This window comes from Stegodyphus dumicola, chromosome 12 (assembly GCF_044657685.1).
Source record: "Stegodyphus dumicola isolate Sdum_Otavi_A_Nest chromosome 12, ASM4465768v1".
Lineage (NCBI taxonomy): Eukaryota > Metazoa > Arthropoda > Arachnida > Araneae > Eresidae > Stegodyphus > Stegodyphus dumicola.
Window position 1 is genome coordinate 28,473,667 of NC_140779.1, and position 25,036 is coordinate 28,498,702.

The following is a 25,036-nucleotide window of genomic DNA, read 5'->3' on the forward strand; positions in this document are numbered from 1 at the left end:
AATTCTCTTAACAGGGTTGCCACTCAAACAGGAGAATGAAATTCTCTGACTTTTCCAGGTATGTTTCGAGAAAATTCCAGTCTATTCGCGTAATGTACGTTGGCTGTGCTAAGAGGTAAATTAATTATGGTATTACTTGTACTGTATAGCAAATTCACTTAATTATTCAATAAATCCCAGAGGACATTTATTCTTAATTATTCTTGGTACACTTTATTTGATAATTTTGTTTACTTCTCCACTTAAGAAACTTAATAAAATTTAAGATATATATATTGGATAACAATTGTACGTTTTATTTAATTATTACTCATGATCATCACCAGTTCAACATGAGACTAATCTGGTTCTTATAAATCACAACGCAATGCTAAAAGTTAGGTTAAATTTTAGGTAAATTTAATTTGTGTGAGGTGTCTTCTTAAAAGGCACCTTAACACTTAAAAACACAAATATAATTATAATAGGAGTTGTTTTCTCCACTGAAGATTGAGATTAGAATCTGCCCAATCTGGAATAAAAAAAAGGCTTTTTTTGCAGACATTCTGCAGCTAAATGAAAGAAAGAAATCTATTTAATGATATTTTTTTACTAAATTGATGTATTTTATATTTATTTCGCAGCATACATAAGGGAAAAATATGTGCATTAAATTTCGTGATGTCATCATACTGCTAGAATTAATTTCAGGATTATGCCAGAGAAAATTTTCTGAAATTTGGAAATATTATTTACTAATGATAAATAAATTTAGAGGGAAGAAGAAACATTAAATGATATGAATAACATAAAAATAAGGATAATTACTTAAAAATTGAATTAGAATAATCAACGATATTTTAGCGAATATAGTTAGCCTAGATGACTGATTATTATTTTTTTATTTTACTGCAAAATGACAAGGTATTTATTAAAAAGAAAAGAAACAAAAAAAGTTTTTGCGGTAAAATTCTAGTATATGGTACGGCCTTCGCATGATTTTGAAAATTGTCGCCAAGAACAAAATGACCCGTTCACTGCTCATCACCATGTCGCCAAATCCCGCTGCACCATACATGGAGATTATTTTAACCAAAGAACGTCTATGTACAGAAGAAAAGGTTCCATACACGTAAGTGCTATTACGTCGCTAGAAAGCAGAGGGAAAATTTGCCAAGAGATTTGCCGACGGAACCTGGCGGCCAGAATTTCCCTCTCCGCGATGTGTACAGGAAATTGAGAAACACGTGTTAAGAAGAAACGTTCTTTGACAAAAAAGGAAACTTTGAAAATCCATTTCTAGATTATTGAGAAAAATCCAGAAGAAACGTTTTATCAAAGAACGTTTTTTCTTGGATTTTTCGCAATAATTTTAAAAACGGATTTTCGTAGTTTCCCCCCCCTCAAAATAACTAATTCATGAATTTACTTGCGCCAAAAAATATTTTCTTTTCCTTTAGAGTTTAAAGAAATTTTAAACGATATTCATTTTATGAACTCTTGATAACGTGACCTTCGAACTTCGACACCGGTTTCGAGCTTTGGCGACAGATATATCGCGCATGCACAGCTGTTTCCCTTTATGATGGAACAGAGCCACGTCTGTTGCAGAGAAGTTTTTCTTCTTTACAATACATATTTTTTTATTCTAACCTTCATACTACCGTATACTAGGATTAAACCCATTTTGTTTTATATGAGAACAGGTATTTTCTTTAGTTCATGCACTGCACATGCGATTCTCGAGGTTACTGGAAACCAAAAGTTGCGGGAAACTTGCTTTGCCTTTCTAAAAGACAATCAGATTGGAGCTGCGAAAATTGGCTCTATGCCAGCTGCCCGAATGACACTCACGTGATACACAATTCGCCAAAAAAGTTATCTTTTCCGACGTCGGCGCAAAACTCGCCGTTTTTGGCGGGATCGTTGTATGAAATTCCCTGACTTTTCCAGATTTTGACTAAAACACTTAAATTCCCTGACTTTTCCCTGAATTTTTTGGTCAATTTCCGAATTCCCTGACTTTTTCCGATTTTCCAGGTAGCGTGGCAACCCTGTCTTAATTAACATTTCATATATATAATATTAAAAAGTCTACAAATAATATCACAAAAAGATTTACATTATTTCCAATAGTTTTCTTTCAAAAGGCAAGAAAAGATGAATTTTTAATGCTTGCAAATTCCAACTGCTTCAAATGACAATTTCTGAAGAATACAATTTTGAATTGCTCAATTTAGAATTTAATTAAGCTTTAAATTAGAGACTAAATATAATCAGCATGATAAAATACTTAGAAATTAGAAATTTAAGTATGACTGGGACTTTCATCAGAAATCTCTAATATGCAATACATGAAGGCACAGATAATTATCATCAGATTTAGAGAAATAAATCATGTTAATATAATAAACTAAAACTGCAAGGCCACTTGCAACTTCCAAAAATATCCAGCGAATCACTCAAATATAGGCAAAAGTAAATTAATACCACATGTTTCTATTTATATGCAACTATAAAATGAGAAACATTAATAAAGATAATACAAACTTCAAACAGTACAGGATTTTAATGAATACAAATATTACATTTAAATTCATTGTACAGAAATATCATAAATATTTTTATAATCACTTTCATTAGCAAATTAATGCTTTTAATACTTTGCTTTTAATGTAATTGACTACACATATATTATAACTATAGTACAAAGAACGAGATCCATACTCGTCAGAATATTGGCGAGTCCAGAAATTATTCGGATTTTAAATCATCATTTTGAATCTAGTAAAATGACAAAAAGAAATTACAAGATTAAAAATCTGAAATACTTGTTTATGAAATAATGAAACATTTATAACCTTAATGGAATGAAAATTTACCACATACACAAAAAGGGGGGAGATTTCAAACCTTGTACTGTATCATAATGCTTTGAGTTATAAAACGCCAGTCGCTTCAAATTTATTCTCTTCTTTACATGAGAAAAATTGAAAAAAATATTACTTACACTGTACTTCTCTTCACCCAAAATTAAACCAATTTCTATTGGTTTTGATTCAAATTTCAAATCAAAATCAAATTCAAAATCAAAATTGAAGATTTTGAAAAATAAGTTTCCTTTCTATATTCAACTATTAACTATTAATAACCATTCAAAAGGTATTCAGTGATACATGAATGAATATTACCTCTATATTACCACATTCAAGGGCTAAGGCGAATCTAGTTTTTTCATCCTTAACAAAATGCAGAGCAACTTCAGGGTAACCTTTTTTCTGCAGATAAGCAATTATGGACTGCCCAACTAGTTTAGCATTCCTCACCATATGCAAAACCTACAAAGGAAAAAATGAATTAATTACTGATGTAGTTAGTTAGCATACACAAATATTAACTGATTATGGTTTGACTTTGAAATGTGTACATAAACTCCATATAAATTTTGAAGTGAAATTTCTGAATACATGCTGCCATATAACAAAAAATTCTACGTACTTTTTAAAAAATATTCTGAAAGAAACAAAGAATATCACAATGAAGAGCTTACACTGTTTGATTACTAATAAATACTTCATCTTCAAGTACTTTTCCATATCTGAAACAATGATGTATTGTCAATCCACCTCCTGTTTTTCATACTGAACTTGTACAACTGCTGAAAGTTATGGTGAATTCTGTTCACTCAGAGAAAGTGATAGCTGCATGTAGCATATTTTTGTTCATATATGCCATATTACATACAACTAAGTTACATATTGTTGTGACTAAAAAGAACTCCCAAACATCACATCATTTACTACAACTGAAGAAAGAAAGAGGGAAAGCAAAAAAAGACCCATACAATTTCCAAACTGGTTAATCTGCCCTCTGTTAATCAGGGGTTAACTGTGGTTATTTCAATAAAGAACTAAAATAGAATGATTCACTTTGAGAAGTGTTATTGATAATACTTTTCAAACAAGAATATATTGTCATAAAAGACAGGAATGAGTCAGTGGTGGTTTGCTGGCAGCAATTTCAAATGGGTTTTGCCTTTATTTCAGGTTCTCCACTTAAATTCACATAAACAGAATCAAATAACATACAAATAATACAGTGTACTTGCCACACATAGCTTTCTATAGAAAATTTCAGCATCGACTTCATTGATGAGTGGCAACCTTGTAGCACAAATGGTGTTGAGAATGTTTTAGAGTCAATATTCTTCTTTATTTCCGAACAGTCCGAGTTAAACGCAAACATATCCAGTTGAAAATTTTTTATAACTGTGCAAAATTTGAGTGAAATCAGCTAATTCAAAGATGTGTGTTGCTCTTGTCAGTGGCAATGATAACAAACATATAATAGCACAAAATTTATGGCTACTATTAAGTACATCTTATAGCCTACCAATTTTTTCTAAACTCTTCAAATTTACCAGAGACTTTAAAAGCAAATGCATACTAATAAGAAATAGAAAAGGAAAATAATAATCTCAGTAATGCATATACTACATAAGTTTGTCAATCAAAGCGACTATATTACAGCAAGTAACATGAGAGATAAAATTTCCAATCAATATATTTTTATTTTATTTTATTTTACATCGCTATGTTAACCTTCAATTTATCTTTCAAGGAAATTTATTCTTAAAAAGCATTTTCAAAGGAGAAATGCAAACAATTATAAATGAAAATTTCAAGAGTAAATTTTTATTTATTTTGTTCTGATTTATTACAATTATTTTACAAAATTATTTAAAATTAATACAAAGATATTAATCATGAAAATATTCAAAAGCAATATATTTTAGCACTAATAAAATGAAAAATTTACCATAACAAACTTTTCAGTTAAATATCAAAAGAAAAATATATTTTATTAGCATTTGTATAAATATCTTGTTATCTTTTGTTAATCTAGATGCGAGTTGTGCATACTTCCAAATTTGCTTTTTAATTTTTAGTCCATTAAAGAGCGAATCTCAATAACATCTTCTTGAGAGGCCAATTTAAATTTTTTAGCTATTATAGTTTATTTAAAAAAAAAATGTTTTTGTTACACAAAACAGCACTACAAGACTAGCAGAAAAGAAATATAAAAAGGTAACTTCAGTATTTCCTTTACATCATTAAACCATAATTTCCTTTTTCACTTTAATCCTTCAAATATATTTAAGAATAAAATGTTGAACAAAATAATAGACAATTCTAACCAATACCACAGTAGTAACAAGATGTAATGAAAAAGTAACAGCAGCTCAATTTAAAATATTTATGTCTGAGTAGCAGTCAATCAGATATAACTATGATGCATGTAAATTATTGCATTCGATCCATATACAGTCAAAAGTCGTTATCGATTTTTCCGGATTATAGATCATCAGTTTAAATCTGGTAAGATGACATGCAGAAATTATAAAATTAAAAATATGAAACCGTAATTTATGAAATAAAGAACAATTATGATCTAAAGGGTATCAAAATTTACAAAAAAAAAAAAAAGCTTAATATTTATTTGTTTACTTTAGTAAACATTTCTATCAATGTAAGTTCTTTAAGTTGCTTTGTTTTTTGTGCTAATACTTTCTCTTTAATTCTATAAACAGACATAATTTCTTCTTCAGTTACAAAGTTCCACTGTTCAAGTCCTATAATTGCTGTGTCGAGAATACCGACTAATTTGTCAATCAAAATTTTTTTGTTTTCAATAACCTTGGTGTCACTTTCTTCACTATCGGAAGCAATTTATAATGACGAGGAATTTGATTTAAATCATATCAAAGACAGAATACATCGAGATGAAATACTACATTTAGTAAGGAATTATAAGCCAAATAAAATGAAAACATCTGCCCTGAAGATAAGGATAGTGCTGACAGATCAACTTCCAATTCATTGCGCGCAGCGGCGTTTCCTCCCCGCCGCCGCCGCATTCGGAATGGTTAGGTCATTTTTTGCAGCAATTCCACTTTTGTTTAATGGACTTCAAAACATACTTTCGCTTTGTAGATCCTTTACATATTAGTAAATATATATCAGAAATTCTATTTGACATAATCAAAAGCTCAAGCTTACTTTTATAAAATTGCTCTAACAGTCTGCAAAAAATAATAAGCCGGATCCAATTCGAAGATTAAGGAACTATGCAATCTGCAACATTAACTGAATTAGATAATTTTATCTTAGCTTATACCGTCCGTTATACATTAAATGCGCAAGCGTAAATGTATTTTGCGCATGCGCACACGCATATTCGCAGCCATAAAGGTCTTACACGCATGCGTCAACGCGACGCATGCACAGAAAGTTTGTACCTTTGAGGTCTGAATTAACGACTTTTGACTGTATAAGAAAAAATGTATTAGTAACAAGATGAGAATCATTATTTATATTTCATTCTGATAATACTGTTTGCATCCCTACTGCATGTTTGAGGAGAGAAAACTCATCTTTCTTTCAAAATAGCAATAACAACATAAACTGTTGCTCAAGGCTTCAAACTGTTGATATTTTGACTTGCATCTCGAAAATTAAAAATAACAGACTTCAGTACATAAACAAACAATATATATGTAAGACTATTTTTTTTCCTCTTAATTTTCAGACACGCAGCTACACATATGCAAATGCACTGTTTTTAAGACCTCCTAGAACTGTATAGAATTCTGGTGAATGAGTGAAACCAAACACTTTATAACTACCTCGTTCAGTACAAAGAAGCCAATATTAAGTTCAGTACAAAGAAGCCAATATTAAGTTCAGTACAAAGAAGCCAATATTAAGCAAATTGATTGCTTCCTTTTCAAGAAAACTTTCATGTCTTTAGGAATGCCTGATACAATCCAGTAGTGCGAGTCAAAAGAACATGAAATTTAAGTATAAATGTGTTCCATTTAAACTTTATCAAATAAATTTCATAAAGCGAATTTAAATAATTTCGGTGATAAACAATGCAGAAATTCTTGTATTCTATTTTGACTCTCATATTTATTTTGCATCCACAGATGCTATGCTTTAAGAGCAAGAAAGAATTTACTATAGGGAAGAAGGAAAACTTCAGTAATAAATTCATCTATAAACTTTTAATAATAAATAAGCAAATAATTTAAATAACAAATTCCTCTGTATACTTTTAAATGTAACTTTTCATAATTGGGTTCACTGATGTTATAGAAATTTGCATAGTATGCCAGAAAGTATAATTCCCACATAAAAAAATAATAATAAAATAAATAAATAAATAAATACCTCTTCATATTTTCTGTTCACAAGAGCAAGCTTAAATCTATATTCAGTGGGATCAATTGTCAAAACTCTTGGCCTGCATTCTCTATCCAGGCAATACACATTTGAATCTTTGACACACGTGATATAAATAGGAACATCTAATGTTCGGATTATACCATGATCACTAAAATACACAAAATATTATTGTCAGAAATTGTACTTAGAATAAACATTTTAAATGAATAAAACTGGAAGGTCACTTGAAAGAGAAAATAATTACCCATTAGTCAAAGCATATTTTATGTGATTAGATGTTGTGTAAATAAATACACTGTTGTCATCCCATGAACCACTTTTCACTCTGTTATTTTCTTGCACAGTGCAAAGCACATCCAATCTCCTGTTGCAAATAGTGATGACATGTTTACTAAAGAATGCAACATGGCTCATGTCACTACTCCAGATAACATATTTTACTCTACCCGCTTTTACTGTTGCTAGTAATCTGCAAGCAAGAATAAAATGAGAATTAGTTCCATATGAATGTTGTAAGTTCATTAAATGAAAATGTGCATAACTTAATATTACAAGAAAATCAGTTGACATTAACTTAAAAATATTAAATTGTATTTTAGATACTACTACTTTGTGATCACATAAAACTAAAAATGTGTTAAATTTCATACCACTGTACAAATTAAAATATCATTTTTAACAATAAGACATCATATAAGATTCAAATAATAATACAATCTTACAATAAGACACAAGCTTAATTATGTGACATAACATCAGTAACTTGCATTACATTTTTCTTAATGTTTATATGATATTGCATTTTATACCAATTTTACAAAAACAAGATTGTTTAAAAAAATTTTTACAGATATAATTATATCAATTTTCTTTATATTGTGACTATAATACTACATGCTTGCCAAGTTGTTTCACTTATTTTTTTAAAGAATACTGTGCATATTTAATGAAAATAATTAAAAAAACATTCAAATTTAATAGTTTTAAATTTTGTGAAGCAAATACATGTCATTTGAGATTTTCACAATTAATATTGCTTTACTTTTATCACTAATTTTGCATTACATACAGAGCAAAACACATTTAAATAGCAAACATAATAATTTAATAAACATAAAAATACAAAGGACTTCCAATTATCACACTAGTTTTTTTAAAAAAAAGCACGAATTTAAAATTTTCTCCTAGCATGGGAAATTAGCATATTTCACTTTCATTAGGTTAAAAAATTTCCTTAACAAATAATAACAAAGAAATTACCTATTTTGTTGAACATCGAACAAAATTAAACCTTCTGAATCTCTCAGCAAAAGCATTCCTGTGCCAGCATAAAATATTTCATCACAATTTGGTGCTTGTACTTTTTTCGTAATTTCATTCTTCATGTTCTTTATCACAAGCTATTAATTCAAAAAATTTAATTAGAACTTACAAAATAAACAAAATTTAATTAGAGAACCTATTTCCAAATAAGATAACATTAATTCAAATATTTTAATGCAGAAAAAATATAAGTACAGGCAAAACCAATTATCAGAAAATGTTGTGACATACTTAATGAAGGGATGGATAAGTCTTTCCGCAGGTTACAAATATTGCAACAATAGAGCACTGTTTTAACAGATAAGGAGTAGCCAAAAAGTTTCTGTTCAAAGGCTGTACAATCCAGAATTGGTATGCCAATCATGCAAAATCATCTTCAGCATTTAGGCAATCATCAATGGCTTCACCAAATTGAATATACCCATTACGTAAAACCCCTTTTTATGCAGCGTAAAGAAGTCCCTCCCTTCCTGCATTCCTCCATCCTACCGGAACTATAGATCTTTCAAGGAGTTTTTAAGGGACCGAAGGTGTGAAAATTGCAAGGGGAGAGTTTAGGCCTGCAAGGAGGTGCCTAAATATCTTGCACTTTAGTGTGTGTAACTTTGCATAACGACATTTGTGATATGGAGATGTGCATAACCATGAACAGTTCTCCCAGATGGTCCACCTTAATTGCACACTGTAATTTGTCCACTGTTCTGCAGTACCATTCTGCAATGATAGAGACACCTGGATTCTTGAAATTAATAAGAAATGGGCGCTGAAAACCAAAGAACAGAGTAAGCATCACTTTTCCAGCAGTTGATTTGCTCTTGAACTTTTTGGGATGAGGGGACGAAGGATGACACCAGTGCATAGTCTATGCTTTCAACACAGTGGTTCCCAGTGATGGCACTACTTGTCGTCACCTGCAACAATACGCTCAAGTTGACTTCAACACCGAAATGCATCAGGAGCTTCAGACAAACAGCCATCCAGATCGATTTTTGTTCGGAATCCAATGCCCAAGGTATCTATTGGCTGCAGATCTTATGGTAGCCTAACTCCTGGCAGATAATGCATTGCACATTATCGAAGTTTAAGTTGAGATCTTTTGGCAGTGCACAAATGGATTATGCAACATTCCACACTAATCACACTCATCAACTGCTCACTTGTTGTAGTCTGTAATGGAAGTTGAGGGCCTCCATATATTGCATCTTGAGTTGAATCACATCCAGCAATGATCTAAAGCAGCACCATTCTACAGCAGTGGTTTTTGACAATGCTTCTCCATGAACATCCTTCATTCTCTGATGAATATCTACAGATTTGAAAGGCAAAAAGAGAATAATTGCACATGGTTCTTTGGCAATAACATTCACAATTGTTTGGGCACATTTGGTAATAACATCTGCAACTGTTAATGTTCAAGTATTTTCAACATACTCTCTGGAAATAGATGAATGCCATAATAATCCCATGTCAAGATACTGGTACTGATATACCCTCATTGGTGATGCACTAATTTCCATAAATGCTATAGCAATCACCTCAAATGGAAACTTTTTGATTGCCCCTTATATTACACATTTAGCCCCATCCTTACAATAGTTTTATAATGTTACAATTTTTTGCAAGAAAACACTTTTCACACGATGGCCATCATTTTCAATTACCATCTGAAATTGCAAGATGGCATGTCCCACAGTTGAGTGAAGTGCATGCTAGAAAATTTTGAGCATTTACCGTGAAATGTTTGCTTTACAATCAAGTAAAGTTCTAGGATTGTCATGACTTACGAGATATTCGTAATGCCCCCAAAGTCAAAAATCACATGGATTGAGGTCTGGAAATAGGGAAGGCCACATATTAGGAAAGTGCCAGCTGACATGTTCTTCTGTAAGATGACGGTTAAGAACATTCGTAGCACACTGTGCAATGTGTGGAGGAGCTCCACCTTGTATAAAGACTGTGCATGCAAGGCACAGATGTGATTGCAGAAATGGAACAATTTCGTTCTTTAACATCAATGCATACTGCTGCCCAGTGACCGAGCATGTCACTGGACCTGTAGAGCCCACCTCCTCGAAGAAGTACTGACTGAGAATAAATCATGCAGAAATTCCACACCATAGCATCCATCACTTTGGTGAATGCAACAGTACCTCTAAGATAGGACCAAATTTTGTGGTTCCTAAGTTTGCAGTTGCAAGCATTCAATGCCCCATACAAATGAAAATATGCTTCCTCTGTCCAGAGGATATTCCAAGGACATTCTGTATTGACCTCAATGTGAACAAAAAAACAAATGAGAACCAGAATCAAAAGTCAATGAATAATACAAATACTGAGTACAGATTCTCATTTATTCATAAATTATTAATGAACTTTATTTATTTTTTATGGTCCATAACTCTCTGTTGGTGACGGTTATAAATGCAGAACCTAGGTATACAAACTGGCATATTTGATGAACATTTTTGGACCATGAGAAAAGAAATAACATTTAAACAGGTTATCAGCAATTATGCATAAACTATTACATATAGCTCTCACAATGGAGTTAACAAAGATTCCATCCTTAAGCTGCTGTGTTATTTGATACAATGTTGCATGCCTGTTGATTAAAATGCTTGCCAGATGCTGATGTTTATAATCACCCACTCTTTGGATATTCATAAAACTGCACTGCATTATGTTCAATGTTCTACCAAAATTTATAAATCTGAAGTACATTCTTGATACAATATCACACTTAAAAAAAATTATCCTTCATCATTTGGAATTTTTCAACTACTTTCCAAACACTGACTAGCACAGCTCATTTAATGTGTATTACAGAAGTCATTTCAGTTACGACTATCAATCAGCTTATTAAGTTTTCACAAATGTCTAGCACCATATATAAGTTACTTTTAGATAAAATCATTTATGAGAAATGGAGTGCTGTTGTGAATTCCAAACATAACTGATATCTTTTTTTTTTTTTTTTTTTGGTGCTTCAAGGAATGTGCATATGTTAAGCCTTGAACATTTTACATACTTGCCAACCTATGACACTCAAAAATCAGGAGATTTTTTTAAGAAATCAGAAGATTTTCCACAATGTTAAAAAGACTTTTTAAATGATAAAAATATGGTTTTTAATAATGAATTAACTTTAATAGTAACTAATTCTTAAATGCAAGCAACACAAAAATACCTTACACATAAAAAAACATTTTTATTACTTGCATCGTTTACGGGGGGGGGGGGAATTTTAGTTTAGAAAATTAGGAAGTTTCTTTGTTAAAGAACTAATTTTGTTCACTGCAATTGACACGTAGGCCTGCTTTCGCTAAGAAAAGTTTTTATAATGTATCGTCACTAATATTAGATCTAAATTTAGTCCTCGTTTACGCAACAACATTGAAAATCCTCTCACACTCTGCACTACTATGGGGAACTGTCAAGATGGCCAACACAATTCTAGACAGTTGGCTATATTTTAAAATTCCATCAGCACCTTTCAGTTTTCCAATTAAACTCCACTGAGTGTCAATCCTAGCTGATTTTATAACTGCATTCAAGTTTTCTAATTGTAAACTGCTGTTATGCAGCTGTTGGAATTGTTTCAATTTTTCCTTCCTTTTAGAACTCCTTTCAAGATAATAATAAATATCAACAATGTGTTCATCCACATTTATTGGTAAAGAAGCTGCCCCTTTTTCAGCTGCTAAATTTAAGAGGTGACAGGTGCACCTCATAATCTGCAAATCTGAATTTTCCCTTCTTAAGATGCCTGCAACACCAGTCTTCAAGCCTACCAATACTGGTGCATTATCGGCACCAAGTGCTAAGCAATTATCCAGAGGGCCTGCATTTTCTTTTAAAGTTTAATAATTAGCTGTGGTATATTGAAGCCTGTCAAATGTCCTTCTAAAATGGGGACAGAAAGTAAACTGCACTCAATTTCTTAAGAATCTGGATTAAAAAAAGAAACAACAATTGGATACAGTTTTGAATCGGTATTATTGCTTCTATCCGTAGAGAGGCAGAACGGAGCTGTTTTGTGCAATCAATAACTGAAGATTTATTTTTCAAACTAATTTCTTTAACAATTGCACCTGTTTTGGTTCTTGCACTTGAGTATTTCTTAGCAATTTCACTAATGGGAAACATTTTTCTAAATAAAGCTGCAGCGTGATCCGATGCATTCAGTGGCAGGTTGTGCTCCAGTAAAAAGGCAGAGAACAGACATTCTGCATTAGTAACTTTTTGGTCCTTTGTTTCCGAAGAAAAATTTAATTTTTCGTTTTTTTAAAAAACAACTCATGTTATCCTTGTGTTTTTGTGTTCGCACATGTTTGAGAACATCTGCCCTTCCATATTGCGAATTCGAAAAATCGCAACGACAGGCGGTGCACATCGCAAATTTATTACATTTCCTTGAGGAAATAATGGAAGGAAAGTCAATTGTGTACGATTTTTGAAACGTACACGAGTATTTCATTCTCGCAGACATAACAAAAGATGATAATTTCTAAAACTAATTCCCGAAGGCACGTGCACTCACACAACTCAGCACAAATTGAACGAAATAACTAAAGAACATCCAAATAACAGCTTGCCTTGTCCTCATTGGCTAATATATGCCAGCTGACACGCAGTGGAGTTCGATGCCCATTGGAGAACTGGAGAATGACGTTTCTGGGATATGTATAATGCTCTCACTCACAAAGCATAAGTTATCTGATTTGTAAGGTTTTGTTTTAGATATAATCTAGAGAAAATTCAATTGCTTTCAGACATCCAAAATCACTTTTGTTCATATAACAAAGTATTAAGCCAAGTTCCATAAAAATCATGAGAAATTTTAAGAATAAGAAAAAGTCGGGAGAAATATATTGTAAAGCGGGTTGGCGGGAGATCGGTCAAAAATCGGGAGTCTCCCGCCTAAATCGGGAGAGTTGGCAACTCTGATTTTATATGCATTAACTTCCAGTGAGATACTAGCATATACATTATAGCTTGTTTTAAACAGCCATCAGAATAATTACAAAAATACACATTAAACTGTTAATCACAATGCAGAATTATAAAACTTTAATTATTTTTTCACTACAACACGTTTGTGATTATTCGCTGTACCAAGACCTTCATTACTATAACAAAATGTACATGATTTTTTTTCTCCTGCTGTTATAAAATATATTAATAATGATTATACAAATGCAAACAAATGCACACTAACAAAAATTCAAGAAAATACTCTTAATTTCTTTAAATAATACTAATACTGAAAATAACAGCATAATCCTGTAATAATGCTGTAATCAAATTGCATTAGGGGATTAAGTATTTGTAAAATGTCAAAATAAGCTAAAAATATAACAAGCTTAATATCTTCATAATTGATCTATGATCATGAAATGTTGTATACTTATGCACTTGACTTTTTTTAGTCTATTTAAACTTAGTTGACCTTTAAGCCTAAATAAATGTATAAACATAAATAAATTTCTAAAAGATCAAACACTTAATTTTCACACTTCAAAGCCTATAAAATTTAAGACTTAATCAAAACAAAATTATTGCACGTTAAAAGACAGAATTCATACCAATAAATACATCAACAACTACTATTAATATTAAATTTTTAAACGTTTTTTTAAAAAATTTTCAGTTATGGGAAAACATTTAATAGCCCAGCATTCTGTATAATAAACAGTAGTTTTCAAAACATGTACTAATGCAACAAAATTTCTAAATACTTAAGATGGTCAGTTAAGAATATCTTACAGTATGAGTTCTATCTAAAACAGCAAATCTGTTTCTAGCAATCCAAACAGCAGTTAGACCAGATGAACGTCTACATTCAGCAGCCTCATTTGGTTGTGCATCAACTTCTTTGGGTATCATGTATAAGTCGTATGTGCTGTTATCAACATTGCTGGTTCGAGTACAAATCAGTACAGCATTCTCCACATGATTATAAGATAAACTAAAACCAAAAATACATATTAATTAATAATCATATTCAATTATACTCATTTTCTAAAAGAAAATTACAAACAGTAACTTTATGAACAATGAAATAACTTGCATGCATACTAACAATTTCCATTCTCCCTTTTTTGTATCTTAATTTTAAATCAAAGATTAGGAAAATTAATGAGATTACCTTAAAATCAATTAAAACATTTCAGTATCACTTACATTACTTACATATAATGAGAAAATTTTAAATATAGTATTTATTGGCATTAATTCTTAGGGAATTCCAGTATTGTAGCAAAATAAACTTCTTGCTCTCTCTCTCTTTATATTATGCTCACACATATTACACATATTATGCTCAACTAGCATGTAAACTGTAATATTGAAAGAAATATTCAAAGAAAGCTATATAATTTATATAAATTAAGGTAATAAAATAATTTTACGTATAAATATTGACTATATATTGATTAAAATGGTGAAATTTTGAGTTTTAAAAAAACTTATTAAAATGAAAGAAAACTCCTTTTTGATTGTAAGCATTACTTTCAAATATCCTCCCCATTTCTTTTCCACTTTAACATTTGAAAAAATTATTTTAATTGTAAAACAGGAAAAAGAAAAGCAATGCTGTTATTTACTTCCTGCAAACTCTCTAAATTTAAAATACCAGTTTTGGGGGTTAACAGAAAAAGAATCAAGAGAAAAAGAGGGTAAATATTTAGTCTAAATTTTCAGTAACAGAGATGGGCAGTAATAATCACACAAAGATCGGTTTTGAAAATTATACAGAATAGTTTCTGTTACTAAGAACCTTGAATAATTACTAAAATATGCAATGGATTTGTTACCAGCAAATAATTTTAATACTAGCTTTTGACATGGAACAGTGCTTCCTACTGATATTAAATACTAATTAAACTGACACTACTGATTAAACAAAATATTTACATCTGCTTAAAAGAAAATTACTCTTTCTGTGATATATTTTCATGTAAACTGTACTCCGTTCTACTCTGCTGTACAAATGTCATAAATTTCTGAAATCTTTATAGGCTTCTAGATCTGCATGCAAACAATAAAACCTCATAACAGCCATAAGCATATTCGTATGGTCATAGAAATTTCTAAAATTTCTATTTGCAAAAACATCCTGGGGAAGTGCTCAATTAAGAAGCTCTAGTACTATTTAAATTATTAATTACAGGATAGAAATACTTTTTAGCATATTAAATTCTTTTATTGAAATTTCATTCATATATATAGCTTGTCAATGATACAAGTAATAAAATTTACACATATATGTTACAGGCATGAGAATTTTCATTTAGTTAAAAATTAAGGCACTTACGTATTAAAACAACACCATGGCATAGTTTGCTTATTTATTACAAAAGAATAAGATTGTTAATTTATTAAAAGAAAAAAAAATCACTTATTACTTGTATTTTCTTTACATTTTAATTAAGTATTTATTCCAAAAGGCAATCACTAAACCTACTTATAACAGAGTTTTCATTTCTCTTGTGATAATTTTGCAGCAATTGTTTAAGAATAAATTCCTACCAATTACTCCCCTTACTGATTTTGAACAATACTGTATTCCTGCAAAAATTTTACTGCAGTTTTTTCCAGTGCTGGCAAATCCCACAAGCTCATAGTTAAAAACTGACTTGTAATAAAGACAAAAAATATCATGATTTGTCAATAAAAGACATTGAAACTTGGATTAGAGCAAAAACAAACACATATGAAGGTGTTACTTCTTAAAATTAAAGAAGTGGTAGCCCTTATGCATATGGCTGCCAGAGTTTGTGCATTTTGAAAATATAGTGACTTCTACTATATGCTTCGCAAATACGTAACTTGCAAAATAAGTTTTATTTACTCTTAGTTTTCTTGCCAATATTTTTCACATATTCATCTGTTCGATGTTATGCAAATTATATTTCTTTCTTTGTACCGAGGAGCGGCGCAGACGCAAATTTGTTAGGTTTTTAAAGCTCGCGGTTAGAGCTTCGAGGTTGCAGTGAATTACTGGAGTTTCAACTAGGCAGAGGTTCTTCTGAGTTTGTGTTGGTAAGCCGCTACTGAAGTCGGAGTTTGTGTGTTCTTCGCCGTTCCTCAACTAACTTACTCTTTGAAAGTCAATAAAGAAGTTTCGGTCAACGTTATGAGTCTGAGGTTTTTTGGGTTCTATACTGAAGTAATATCAAGTCAATTTACAGTCCACTATATTTAAACAATGGAACGTACATGTTTTATGGTCCGTCAGCTACGGAGTCGCAATAAATTTGGTGAGTCAGTGTGTTTTTTTATCTTTCTTATTAGATAATGGAATTTACAACGCTTAAGACTAAAAAGCGTGTAGCTAAAGCTAAGTAAACTGAAAGAGAAAATTGCAGTGACTTACGATTCTGCTGATGTTGATCAGTTGGAACTTTTTAAATCTAGATTAAATGACTTAATGACCGAACTTTCGGATATTTTTAGTAACATATTTGTAGTGTGTGAAGAAAAAGATATTGATGTATTTATAGAAGAACAACAGGTCATACAAGATACTGTTGATGAGTTAATTTTAATGCTAACCAGAGTTAAGAATGTTAAAGACATTAGTGTGGAAACTAAATCTTGTGAAATAGCGAGTATACGCTTACCTAAGCTAACTCTTCCTGTATTTAGTGGCAGTACTGAAGAATGGTTATCATTTTTTGATTTATTTAAAACGGCGATAGTTGATAATGACCGTTTATCAGGTGCACAAAAGCTACAATATTTAAAGGGTTCTTTAAAAGGAGATGCTTTGCGGATTGTTCAAGCTTTAACTATTTGTGACAGGAATTTCGAAATAGCGTGGCACTTATTGTGTCAAAGATTTTCACATAAGAGAGAATTACTTTCATCGTTATTAAAGAAAATCTTGTATTTATCAAATTTACAATCTGAAATTCCTAGTCAGATATTAGCGTTAGTAGACACTGTAAGAGAATGTGTATGTTCGTTTGAAAATCTAGGATTCAAAGTGGAGCAATTCGCGGATACTATTTTAATGTTAATAGTACAGTTTAAATTGGATTCTTCGACGAGAGGATGGTGGGAAAGAACATTAAAGAGTGAGGAAATACCAACACTTAATAATCTACTAGAGTTTTTGAAATCTCATGCCAGAACCTTGCAAGCAGGTAAAACGCAAGGTGTTAAAAAACAAGTTACAAAAGACAAATTAACTTCATTGGCTTCAGAGATTTGCGAGCAGTGTATGTATTGTAAAGCCGGTCATTCAGTTTTTAAATGTAATAAGTTTTTAAATCTGAATGTTCAGGAGCGCGTTAATTTTGTCAAGAGAAATAACGTTTGTTTTAATTGCTTGGTATCAAATCATAAAGCTTTTGAGTGTAGAAGTACACATAAATGTAAAAAGTGCTTTAAAAATCATCACACACTACTGCATTTCGAAAGAGTTCAAAACGAGCCAAAGGCACGTAAAGGAGTTACGAACAGTTCGAATGAATTATCAGTGACGGCTAAGCCATTTTTCCCTGGGCCAGAACCTCGCGCTCAATCGGCTGGGTCAGGGAAGAATATCGCAAGTTCTAGTCCAGTAATTAAATCTTGTGTTTCAGACTTTAATTTTCAGAGTGAAGTTTTATTATGTACGGCTGTTATTAAAGTGTTAGATTCATCAGGTGAATACCAATTGTGTAGAGCCCTCCTTGACCCTGGCAGTCAAGCAAGCCTGATTTCAGAAGATTGTGTACAAAGGCTAGGGTTAGCAAGAAGAAATGCCAAAGTTTTTATTTCATGTTTAGGGTCTTTGGATACGAAAACTAATGGGATTACGGAAATAAACTTCGTTCCGCATTTTCCGGCGAAAGTGTCATTTAAAACACCAGTATTTATCATCAATAGAATTATTGGAACTTTGCCGCATTTTACATTGGATAAGAAGTACGTTGAGGAATATAATGATTTAATGTTAGCAGATCCAACATTTTACAAAAGTGGGCCTGTTGATATATTTTTAGGCGTAGATATTGCCTTACCTCTTTTAAAGGGAGAAATAATTAAATGCGAAGAAGGTAAACCGGTAGCTTCTCGTTCTGAACTAGGATGGATTATTTCAGGTAGTGTGAATAATTCAACAGAAATTAATCCTACTATCTATGTTAATAATATACAAGAGGAATCTGATTAAATGCTGTCTGATTTTTAGAAATTGGATGCTGTACCTACGTTTGACATGCTTACTAAATCGGAGAGAGCATGTGAAGATTATTTCAAATCTACATATACGAGAGAGGAAAGTGGGGTATATACTGTGAAATTACCATTTCACTCTCCGCCTTCTCAGCTTGGAGATTCCAGACAATTAGCTATGCATAGATTCCAATCTTTAGAAAATTCACTTCTAAAAAGGCCTCAGATATATGAACAGTATAAGGATTTCATGAGGGAATACCTTGAGCTGAGACATATGGAGGGAGTGCCTGAGGAGATTCTTATTGACTCTACGTATTACATGCCTCATCATGCCGTATTAAAGGAATCAAGTACTACGACTAAACTGAGAGTTGTTTTCGATGCTTCAGCTAAAACGACATCGGGTCTTTCATTGAATGATATTTTGATGGTTGGGCCAAGAGTTCAGCAAGAGCTGTTTCCAATTCTTCTAGGGTTTAGAACTCACAAAATTGCAGTATGTGCAGATATAGAGAAGATGTTCAGACAAATTCGTGTCCACCCAGAAGATACAAATTGGCAACGAATGCTTTGGAGGGATGGTCCTAGTGAGCCCTTGAGTACATTTAGATTAATGACAGTTACATATGGGACTGCCTGTGCGCCATATTTGTCTACTAGAGTAATGAAACAACTTGCATTAGATGAACAAGTGAGATTTCCTTCAGCATCAAAAATTGCCCTTCGTGATTTTTATGTTGATGATTTGCTTTCAGGGGCACAAAGTGAAGAGGAAGCGAATGTTCTAGTTCAGCAGTTGAATGAAATGATGAAAAGGGGTGGATTTCGCTTAAGGAAGTGGATTTCAAACAATTCAGCTATTTTAGAGAATATTCCCGAGTGCTTACGAGAATCCAGTATTTCTCTTGAAATAAACAGTGACAAGAAAGTAAAAGTATTGGGAATTAATTGGAACAACTCTAGTGATACGTTTCATTTTTCGGTATGCATAAGTGATAAAGAGTTTACTAAGAGGACTATTTTATCAGAAGTAGCCAAAATCTTAGATCCAATGGGATGGTTAGCACCAACAATAATATACGCGAAAATATTATTACAAGAGTTATGGAACTTACAGCTGGGTTGGGATGAACTCGATGATAAGAGAATAGGTAGAAAATGGAAGCGTTTCTATCTAGAATTGCCCTTACTTTCAAGCTTACAATTTCCGAGGTATGTCTTGAGTCCGAAGGCAGTAGTTATAGAAATCCATGCTTTCTGCGACGCTTTAGAAAAGGCTTATTGTGCAGTCATCTATCTCCGTACAATCGACCTTGATTCGTCAGTCAAAGTCAGCCTTCTGACATCGAAAACCAGAGTAGCGCCCTTAAAAACCCAGTCTCTTCCGAGACTAGAGTTGTGTGCTGCGTTACTTTTAACCAACCTCTTACATGCAGTATTATCATGCATAGAACTGCCTATTAACAATATTTACGCATGGACTGACTCGCGGGTTACATTGGCATGGGTTTTGTCCGAACCTCGCCGTTGGCTACCTTTTGTGGCAAATCGAGTTGCAAAAATCCAGGAAACTGTTCCAGGTATTCAATGGAATTATGTTGCTGGGAAAGAAAATCCTGCAGACTGTGGGACCAGAGGTTTTATTCCATCAGAATTCCTACAATGTGAGTTATGGATGAAGGGACCGCAGTGGTTAAACGAATCCGTAATTCATGTACAGCAAAATTCAAGTGTAGAATTAGAGGGTGAGGTTATGTTGAAGGAATTGAAAAAGAGTTTCAGTTCAAATATTTCCAAATTTGAAGAGCCTAGTGTGTTTTCAAGATTTTCGTCATGGTTAAAGTTATGTCGAGTGTTAGCGTGGTGTATAAGATTCAGAAATAATTGTAGTAAGTTACCTACAGAGCGTATAAAGGGTTATTTATCTACTGAAGAATTCTGTGAAGTTACTTCTATGATTGTTAGGATTGTGCAAAGAGCCGAATTTCCAGAAGAATTATTCTGTTTAGAATCTGGTAAACCCTTGAAGACATCAAGTAAATTACTGTCTTTAAGTCCTTTCTTGGATTCCGCGGGAGTAATGCGTGTAGGCGGAAGGCTCAGAAACTCTACAGTTTCAAATAATCAGAAACATCCTATGATTTTACCTAAGAATCACAATATTACGCGTTTAATTATTAAGCATTATCATGACACATATCTTCACGCAGGTACGCAGCTACTCACTTCTGTCATACGACATAGATTTTGGATTGTGAATGCTAGAGATATTATAAGAAAGTGTATAAACCAATGTGTTATCTGCCGTAGAGTTAAAGCGCAAACTGCAACTCAGCTAATGGCAGATTTACCCGCTTCAAGAGTTACTCAAAGTAGAGCTTTTTCTCGTGTAGGGATTGATTTAGCAGGACCATTTAACGTTAAATATCGGCTGGGTAGAGGAGTCAAAATCTTTAAGTGTTACGTATGTCTATTTATTTGTTTAACTACAAGAGCAATACAATTAGAATTAGTTGGAGATCTTTCAACAATATCATTCCTCGCAACACTTAAGCGGTTTATAGCTCGTAGAGGCAAACCGTGTGAAATTCACAGTGATTGTGCAACGTATTTTATAGGAGCTAATAAAGAATTAAGGAAAGCCTTTTCTATTGTTCAACGTGATGAACAGCTACAGGGTTATATTTCTTCAGAAAATATTAAATGGTTATTTAATCCTCCCTCTGCCCCTCATTTTGGAGGGCTTTGGGAAGCGGGTATCAAGTCTATGAAACATCACTTGAAAAGATGTTTAGGAACACTTATTTTAACATACGAGGAATTTTTGACATTAATAACCCAAATTGAATCATGTCTTAATTCTAGGCCTTTGGTACCAGCTTCAAGTGATTGTAGCGACTTGGAGGCGATAACACCAGGATACTTTTTAACCGGTGCGGCTTTAAGCGCTATTCCAGAATCTAACCAAATTCAAGAAACCATGAGCTGCAGTGACCGTTGGAGGAACGTGCAAAGGTTATTTCAACATTTCTGGAATCGTTGGAGCAGTGAGTATTTATCTAGATTGCAGCAGAGACCCAAGTGGTGCAAGGTACAACAAGACCTGAAGATTGGTGATATGGTTCTTATTAAGAACGAAAATCTACCTCCGCTACGTTGGAAATTAGGTAGAATTATTAAAGTGTATCCCGGTCTGGATGAGAAAGTTCGAGTGGTGAGTTTGCGCACGTCCAATGGTGAAATAAAACGACCTATAGCAAAGCTATGCGCTTTGCCATTTAATTCCTGATTTAGAGACTTTAATTTTTATTTTTCAGGTTTATGCAGTTCAACAGTTTAAATTTAGTGTTTGAACCCCCTTGGGACTTCAAGGCTGGGGGTATGTTCGATGTTATGCAAATTGTATTTCTTTCTTTGTACCGAGGAGCGGCGCAGACGCAAATTTGTTAGGTTTTTAAAGCTTGCGGTTAGAGCTTCGAGGTTGCGGTGAATTACTGGAGTTTCAACTAGGCAGAGGTTCTTCTGAGTTTGTGTTGGTAAGCCGCTACTGAAGTCGGAGTTTGTGTGTTCTTCGCAGTTCCTCAACTAACTTACTCTTTGAAAGTCAATAAAGAAGTTTCGGTCAACGTTATGAGTCTGAGGTTTTTTGGGTTCTATACTGAAGTAATATCAAGTCAATTTACAGTCCACTATATTTAAACAACGGAACGTACATCATCTAAAACAAGTACGGCCAACAGTTTGACTCCGAAACATTTTCCAATTAATCATGGCTGTTAGGTAATATTTTATATCAATCACAAAACCTGCAAGAAAAAAATCACAATTTTTATTATGAATACAATTTAATACTGTTTTAAATTTTGCTCTACCCACTGCTATCAAACAGCTAAAAAATTTTGCACTTAATTATAGTACTTTTAAACATATTCTAAAAAAAGGTACAGAAATTAACATTTATAATCTTTCCAGGAATAAAAAGCAATATAAAAAAATAAGTACATGATTTTTAAGAAATAAAAATATATTTCAATTAATAAAATTTAAATAATAAGAAAATAAACTGAAAAATCAATCATCACATGCTATCATAACCACAACACCAACATAAGATATTGATTAAACTGTATTCATGAAACATTTTTCAACATTTAAATATAGAAACTAATATAAAACTTACCTAAATACTGGACTACGATTTCCACCACGCAACTGTAACAAACAAACATCTTTGGAATGATTCAAATCTAAACGTCTGAGATAACGATCTTTCACATAATATAGTAAATTATTATGAACAGCAAATGAAGGACGTTCTCTTTCCAGTTTGAATATAATCATACCACTATCATGCCCAGCTGCGAACAGATTTAAGCTTGGATGTGCAGTCATAATCCAGAATCGATCATTTTCTCGACGGAAAGTATAAAGACTAGTCCGTTTGACCATGTCCCAAACACGAATACTTTTATCTTCTGAATTACTTAAAATCAGTTCTTGCCTAGAAGAAACAAAATTATAAAATAGAAGAAAATAAAACTCAATGAGCACCCAGTTGTAAAAAGACACAACAAGAATATTCACCAAAATAAAAGAAAATAAAACTCAATGAGCACACAGTTGCAAAAAGACACAAACAACAATAATATTTATCAAAAATACAAATTATCAATTCTTGGAGGTCATAATGTTTTATATTGCATAAAAGGCTTTGGAAAGGTCACAAACTTCTCATTTGTCTAAAAAATAAAAGTATTTTACTGTCACCTGAATGTAGCTGCATTGTTCTTTATACACAACAAAGAATATGTAGTTAAGCACTACTTCAGGAGATCATATATAAAATGTCAATCAAGTAGATATACAATTTTTGGTCCTTCCTTATTACAGCGGCTTCAACAGAGATGTAACATGTAGCGAGCTGTAAGAACATGTGGTGAGATTTTGGCCAGATACTTCGGTTAATTAGCAATTCATTCTTGAGGGACTACTTTTGATAAAGAAGCACCCAGTTTTGAATCAAATACAAACTATATCTACATACAGTACCATAAAAAACACAATTCGCAAATTAACAGAAATATAGAGAGAATTTACTAGAATGATAAATTATTTTATTCATTTTTAATACGAGTACTGTTTTTTACTTCCTTGTACGAAGTAAAAAGGAAGTATTGTAATCGCGAAAAGTTTCAGGCAGCATATTTCAACGAAAATATCCATTTTGACCGCTATCGAATGCAATTTAACGATGTTTTTGCAAGACATCTGTACATAAGGACAGAGTAAAATACTCTTTTCCTTCAAAAAAATTATAAAACTGCTTTAAAATTAATTCTGAAGAGAATTTTTCGTGGCGTCTGTACGAACGTACGTACATACGTATCTCGCATAACTCAAAAACAAGTATCCTCAGAACGTTGAAATTTTGTATATAGGACTGCTGTAACATGTAGATGTGCACCTCGTATTTTGGTTGCAATCGGCCGCACCAAACGTATATAAATATATTTATATATATACTCTATTACCCGGCTCAGTGATCTCAGTTTCTTTATTCTTATATGTTTGTAAATTGTACATGTTTTGCTTTAAAAATGATTGAATTATGTTGTTTTTATCTTCCGGTTAAGGATTTTATGCCATTAGTAAATCGGTGTGCAATATTTTTAGAATTATCAGCAATTTTAAAGTTGTTTAATTGCCGCTAAGCCTGTTTTTAATGGCGGCCATTGATGTTTACATTTGAAACAGGAGACTAGTGGATTTGTTGCCAATCTAGAGAAACTTAGCTTCGCAACAACAAAGATAACGCATTCATTTACTATTGCCAATTAAATCATGCTTAATTCTTTCTGGAATTATTTCGAGGAAATAAGCGTTTGAGATTTACTTCGTAATTTTTAATAAAGATATTTTGATTTTTTATGTATTTTTGCCTTCTCGCGAAGTGAGAACTGAATTAATTAAATGAGAAATACTCAATCGTCTGTGGAAAACTGTTTCTTTTATGTTTTGTTTGCTTAATTTCTTTTATACATAATTCTAGCTTTATTATAGTATTTGAATAGAACATGTGGCAACGATTAGATAATTCTTTAAATGATATACATTTTGTGCATTTTGAGTTATAATATGAATGAAATATAATACTGTTAAGTAAACCTAGCGCCAGAGTGTCACTATGGTAAACAAAGTGAATTTTAAAGAATGCATTTATTCTATTGTGATTTATGCGCTGTCGGCGAAGTAGGTTTAATTCAATCTAATAAGTTTAAATAAAATGCAAGAAAAAATGCGTATAATTTAATATTCCGTAC

At 32.2% G+C, this 25,036-nt stretch overlaps 1 protein-coding gene across 1 annotated transcript in view; it reads right to left on the minus strand.

The window, feature by feature from the left end:
* alphaCOP (coatomer subunit alpha) overlaps positions 1-25,036 on the minus strand; it is a 62,342-nt gene that overhangs the window by 16,716 nt on the left and 20,590 nt on the right. Inside the window, exons 4-9 of the mRNA XM_035355470.2 lie at positions 22,897-23,217; positions 14,316-14,517; positions 8,487-8,626; positions 7,471-7,695; positions 7,212-7,374; positions 3,171-3,317 (exon numbers count right to left, since the gene is read on the minus strand). Coding sequence (XP_035211361.1) covers positions 3,171-3,317; positions 7,212-7,374; positions 7,471-7,695; positions 8,487-8,626; positions 14,316-14,517; positions 22,897-23,217 — 1,198 coding nt within the window. The remainder of the gene's footprint in view (positions 1-3,170; positions 3,318-7,211; positions 7,375-7,470; positions 7,696-8,486; positions 8,627-14,315; positions 14,518-22,896; positions 23,218-25,036) is intronic.